At 28.8% G+C, this 6,883-nt stretch overlaps 1 protein-coding gene across 1 annotated transcript; it reads left to right on the top strand.

Moving 5' to 3' along the window:
* Positions 1 to 1,662: 1,662 nt before the first annotated feature.
* LOC123924219 (phospholipase A1-IIgamma-like) lies at positions 1,663 to 4,720 on the top strand. The gene is made up of 3 exons (XM_045977043.1): positions 1,663 to 2,112; positions 3,154 to 3,371; positions 3,718 to 4,720. The coding sequence occupies exons 1-3, from the start codon at positions 1,740 to 1,742 to the stop codon at positions 4,336 to 4,338; spliced, it is 1,212 nt and encodes a 403-aa protein (XP_045832999.1). The 5' UTR covers positions 1,663 to 1,739; the 3' UTR covers positions 4,339 to 4,720.
* Positions 4,721 to 6,883: the final 2,163 nt, after the last annotated feature.

The raw sequence follows: 6,883 nt of genomic DNA on the forward strand, positions 1-6,883 counted from the left end.
TACTTTTAATATTTAGTCTCCTTGTAAAATTTCGGCTAGCTTCACCACATCTCATGCCTATAAATATTGTGACAAATTTGCATCACTGAGGACATAATTATTAATTGTATCAGTAGTTGATATTATAGAAATCGAGAGGTTATATTCTTGAATTTATCTAAAAATAAATAAATTAATGAACTAAATAAAATAATGAATATAGATGAAGTTGAAGATAAAGAGGGATCAAAGTTAAGCACTTACAATTTTAACGAGAGAAAAATTACTAATATTTATTTTTATAATATTTACTTATACTAATATTTATATGAACGAATTAAAGTAAGACCGTGCATTGACCAAAAAAATAAAGAAAGAAAGACCGTGCATGATAAGGTAATTTTTCAAATGTTTTCAAAAAAAAAAAGGTAATTTTTCAAAGAAATCTAATTAAGAAAAGTAGCCATCAAAACATTATATTAATGATAAGACCAAGTCCATTCCAGCTATTTGTGTAATTTTAATAATATCTATTTTTTTTAATAATTGAATATATCTATTCGAACCAAGTAGCCATCTACAGTATTTGTTTATGAATGAATTTTTATTTTAAAAAAAAGACGTGCAAAACAATTTTTATTTTTTAAATGTAAGTCTCTAGATGGAGACCATAATATAACAAGAGAAATAAGATTACCTATAACTTAGTTTAATGAGAGATTGTTTTAGTGATTTAATATTTTATAAATTAGCTTAGAGAGTAAGAAAGTACCTCGACAAACTAATAAGACTTTGAATAAAATGATGAGTCTTAGTTTAATGCAAATGTCTAATATTGACCCAAGTAACCTCTCAAAATTACAGGTATTAGTATATTTTAAGCAAAAGCTAAACAGTACCAGGATATATTAATTAAGTTTATTAATAAAGAAATTATGTCTTGAAATTTATACATTTAATATTTTAAAAGTGTAAAAAATTATTTTTTTAACATTAATTTATTTTTTATTTCTTTTTTAACATACTTACCAAATGCCCTACATTATTTAGCACGACCCTATATTTTAATATCCGGTTACCAATCTTTTAAATTGGATTAAAAAATTGGAAAGAAAAATTGTAATAGGCTGTAATTACACGTTTTAGGATATCTATATTAGAGATTATCCCTTAGTTTGGAATAAGTGGTCTTAAGTTTTAATTTGAGTTTTATGAGTGATTTTTTATTTTTAATTTAAGTTTTGAGAATACAGTAATATTAAAAGAAAATACATAGAACCTTTTATCGGGGTCTGAGCATAATCATATTGATCCTTGAACAATTACATGAATGAGTTTGACATTACATCTTAACCAAAAATCTTAAGATATTAGGTTTATGGATCATCTTTTGTAAAAAAACATAAAATAAAATTTATGAAGTGTACCTTAGCTTTTAGAGTAATCATATTAAAAAAATTGTATAAAACTTTTTTCATCTATCTAGGGTCCTAACTACTGCATAACTGACTTGCGAGATTAGACTCTACATTTACGCACATAATACTTAGTATTTATTAAAATAATAAAATTATTTTTTTGACTAATTAAAAAATAAGAGAGAGTTGGCAATCCCAATTAAAAAAAGTTTAAGGCCAGCTGTAGGTTTGTGTATATAAGTAAATGCATGAAGCCTAGCTAGACATGACATACTTAGCTTATTAATTATATTGAGTTTATATTAATACATCGTACCATATTGTTTAAGGAAGAATTTAGATATGAGTAGCATAGCAAGAACATGGAGAGAACTTAGTGGCCAAAATAAGTGGAAAAATCTGTTAGATCCCTTAAACATTGACCTTCGTAGGTATTTACTTCATTATGGACAATTTGCTCAAGCTACTTATGATGCTTTCAACTTTGAAAAAACATCTAAGTATGCTGGTAATTGTAAATATTCCAAAAAGGATTTTTTTTCCAAAGTTTATTTGGAAAAAGGGAATCCTTTCAAGTATTCTGTGACAAAGTATTTGTATGCAACATCCAAAGCAAATGGTAGTGATGCCTTTATCTTAAGGCCATTATTTTCAAAGGATGCTTGGCGTATACAATCAAATTGGATAGGGTATGTTGCTGTTGCCACTGAGGAAGGTAAAAATGTTAATTAAGAACCATGCATGATTTTTTATTTTTTTCTTCTTGAAGGAGAAGCATGCATGGTAATTAGAAAAGTTATTTAAAGAAAGGTTGATCGATTGATTATTAAAGTGTTAAATATATTTTTGCCTCTATAAAATTACCGATTTTTATTTTTCGTACTCATAAAAAAGTGGCAAGTTTTTGTCACCGTAATTATGCACATAGTTTTACTTTTTGTCCAAGTAGTTAAGTCAATATGTGTTCCGTGAGCTTAACTCAGCTGATAGGGACATTGTATTATTTATGTAGAGGGTCGGAATTCGAACCCCGGTCATCCTACTTATCCACCTTAAGGGTGGAATTTCTAGCAACTAGACAACTTGACAAAAAAAAAAGTTAAGTCAACATGTATTTTCAAATTTACAGCCATGTTTCCGTAAAAAATAAGTTCGAAATTTGATTTTTAAATTTAAATTTTTGTTACTTTAATCTTAAATTTTTGGCATTTAAAAATTTCATAATTAATCCAAATGTTAAAAATCATTAAAAATGTTATTAAAAAATTCTTGGAATAGTGACCGTTAGTTTTATCTTTAACTTTTGTAAAGGAAATTTTTATTCTGTTCTAAACATTTTTAGAAAAAATCATTCAAAAATTGAAAAGTTTATAGGATAACTAAATAAAATTAATTTTAATAAGGACTTAAACAACATGCTTGTTAAATTCTTGTGTATTTAGTTTATACGTGGAATTTCTATTTATTAGGTTACTTGACAAGAAAAAAAACATGCTGAAGCATTTTATGGACATGGAAACATATAAGTATTTTTTTATGGAGACGAAAAACGAAATAAAATGGAGGAAAACATGTAAATTTTGTTTTTAAACCATTATTTAAAATTAATACTAGAATGGATGAAATAAAAACCTACATAATGAATGTAAGATAGTAGGTTTTATCTACGAAATCATAACTAAACTACCTTTAACAAAGTCTAACTATATTTTGTAAATAAAAAAAAATAAAATGTCTAACTATATATATGCGACAGGTAAAGCAGCATTGGGGAGAAGGGACATAGTTGTTGCTTGGAGAGGAACAATTCAAGACTCAGAGTGGCTTAAAGATTTTGATTTTGCAAAGGATCCTGCACCATTAATATTTGGTAGTGACTCTCGTGTAGAATTACACAAGGGTTTTTACTCCCTTTATACCACAGAAAATCCAGATTTACAATTTAGTGATGCTAGTTCTAGTGTCAGAAATCAGGTAATTATTATATGTTGTTACATAATGCTGCATAGGGACTTATATATATTGCTATATTTTATGGTAATTATGTATATATATTACTAGATATATAGCATCACAAATTAAATTATGTAATTAATTTTATATAAAATAGTTTTACACAAATATTCAAATATGTCAATCCTTTAATAAATTAAAAAAGTAATTTTTTTTTTTTATATTAAGGACCAGAAAGAGTATTAATTTTTTCTTTCAATATTAATATATTATTACATGCTAGCAAGATGCAAGTTTCTGTATTTTTTTTTTTGAAAAAGAGTTTCTGTATTTTTTTAATATTTGTATTGTGACAAATATAAATTAGGTCCTGAACGAGATTAGAAGACTTGTGGAGCAATATAAGAATGAAGAAATTAGCATAACTATAACTGGTCACAGCTTGGGAGCTGCACTTGCAACTATAAATTCTGTAGACATAGTTGCTAATAAATTCAACATCCCAAAAGATCAACCTCAAAAAGCATTTCCAGTAACAACATTTGCATTCGCTGCACCTCGTGTTGGAAACTCTCACTTCGGAAAGATTTTCGCTACCTACAAAGATTTGAGTTCGTTGTTTATTAAAAATGTAACCGATATTGTTCCAAAAAGTCTCGTAATAGATTACGCGAAAGTGGGAGAAGAATTAGAAATCGACACAAAAAAATCTAAGTATTTGAAAAATGATGTTAGTTCACATAATTTGGAGGTTTATTTACATGGTGTTGCTGGAACACAAGGTAGTAAAGGAGGGTTTAATTTGGAGGTGAATCGTGATATTGAATTAATAAATAAAAGTAATGATGGTTTAAAAGATGAATATCAAATTCCTGAGCATTGGAGGGTAGTGGAGAATAAGGCTATGGTTCAAGATTCTGATGGTACTTGGAAGCTAAATGATGATCATAATGAAGACACTATTCAAATCTTGCGTTCTAAAATTTAGTGAGTCAATTTTACAATACTTCATTAATAAATATTAAATACTATCTTCGGTCATTTTTGTAAGAAGTGATTGACTTTTTAGGTTCATTGAATAATTAATATACATAGATCAGATACATTAATTATTTAATGAATTTAAAAAGTGAATTGTTTCTTATAAAGATAGCACGAGGAAGTAATGGTTTGCCATATACTTTTGGCTGTTGTGTTTTGTGGTTATGTATGTTAATTTACAAGTTTGAAGCATTGATGTTATTGTTTTGGTGACTTGTATGTACTTTTTAATATTGAGTAAAACTTTACTCAAGATTAGCTAATTGACTTTTTAATGATGTATTTTACTTATTGAAAAAAGGTTTAATAAAAGATAAATTATTGTGTACGTTTTGTTTTGTCAATGGTGTATATTCAATTATAATAAAGGACAACATGCAAAAGAGATTAAGTTTTTTAAGAAGCCACTCAAATATATTAAACAAAATAGGCATGTGAAATGCCTAAAAATTAAATATAAACATAAGTCCTCAGAATAAATAATGTAAGTCAAGGGTTAACAAAACAAAGAAGGAAAGTTAAAAACACAATTTTACGCGCTCTTTCCAAAGAAACCATGTCGTTGCTAGCCATACTACTTGAAGACAATTCCTAGATGATTTGTGAATGTCGTGCGCCCCACAAAACAGAGATCTAGCATTATTATGAAGAATGCACGGAATCCCTAACTAAGAAATAATAACATAGCAAACAACACCGGAGAGATGACAATTCAAGAATAAATGGTGACATCCTCCACAACATTACACCCGACCGGAAACAAAATAGAGTCGTTACGAAGACACCCACGAACAAATAAGTTGTACTTCGTAAGCAACCTGTCACACAGAATACGCCACACAAATGTAGAAACTTTCGTCGGAACAAGCTTGTTCCAAAAGAGGTCGCAATGGATGTTCATCTCAATCTCAGTTGATTTAGTAAAGACAAGAGATGCTCCGTGTACTAAATACACTTCCCTGTGATCTGACACTCATTCCCATTCATCAGGAATGTCAACCTGGAATAAAATATTAGTCAAAATAGAACAACATTATCCCTACAACTCTTCCTCCCGGGCGAACAACTGTCTACGCCACCTCCAACCACTTCCACCATAGCCCCACCCCAATCTAACCATGTCTGCCACCGTACTATCCTTGTCGAGACTCAACTCAAATAATCTACTAAAGTGAGACTTAAAAGGAATCTCATCCACCCAACTATCCTTCCAAAATAAATTCTTCTCCCCGTCCCCTATTCTCCTGAAAATATTATCACCAAACCACCTCTTTCCTCTGTACGAGTCTCCACCTTATATTATGAATAACTTTCTACCAATTAGACTCTATATTTCCCCCCACTATCCACCTTACCGTCCGTAATACAATATTTCGCCGCCAACACCTTAAACCAAAGACCCATAGAATCGTGCAAAAGTCTCTGACACCATTTATCTAGCAAGGCTAAATTAAACTCTTCCATCCATACACCCTTAACCCTCCATTCTGCAAAAGAGATTAATGAAAGTTGTAACAACATTTTTTTTTAATAAGCGTAACAACATATTGTTAGCAAGAATGGATATTCTAACAACAAATGTGGCTCTCACGTGTGGAGAACAACTTCATATGTGTTCCCAATAACTATTTAAATTTTCGTATAACAAATATCATATGATATAACGTAAAAAAATTGTTACACCGACATAAAATTTAGAGGTTAAGAATGTACCCAAAAAAAAAAATTAGAGGTGAAGATATCAATTCGCAAAGAGAACAGATTTAGAAGAGCAAAATTTCACCAAAATTTTTAGGAGATTAATTACAACATCATGATACTTGACAAGTTAAAAGTGAAATTAAACTTAAAATTTAATAGTTGGAGGAATTTTTTTCTTGAACAAAAAGAGGTTAAATGATTTTTTAATATATAATATATATAAAAAAATAATAATAAATAACTTTAGGAGTGAAATATGAGATTAATATGAAACCACATGAGAGGAAAATCCAGTTTTTTCAATTTCACAAGGTGTTGTTTACTTCTCCATTTTAATGTTTTGCTTTATCAATTTCCTTAATTATCCATCTTAAAATCTAATTAACAATTTAATCTTTTTTGAATTGGATGGCCTAATTCAAGGTTTGGGTTTGAAGAAGAAAATTTGAAACTTTTTGAGATGCAGGTTCTACGAGATTCATTGTTTGATTGTACAATTATTGATTATTCTTTATTTTAAAAAATAACACCATAGCATGTCTTCCATCCATCATTCATGTGTACCGGACATCTTTCTATATGTAACTTGTTTTGCAATTTTAGTATCGGAAAAATTAGTTCAAATTTTCTGGTTTGTAAATTTGTATTTTATTTTTTGGAAATGTTTTACCAAGTGCTCCGTTGACTGTAACATTGCATATTTGACAAAAAAAATAAATTTGTTAAATGTTTCGGTTTGCAATTTTAGACACAGGAAAACTTTTAAATACTGGAATATTTTCTAGGGTGAA

This window comes from Trifolium pratense, linkage group LG4, assembly GCF_020283565.1.
Source record: "Trifolium pratense cultivar HEN17-A07 linkage group LG4, ARS_RC_1.1, whole genome shotgun sequence".
In the NCBI taxonomy this organism is placed as follows: domain Eukaryota; kingdom Viridiplantae; phylum Streptophyta; class Magnoliopsida; order Fabales; family Fabaceae; genus Trifolium; species Trifolium pratense.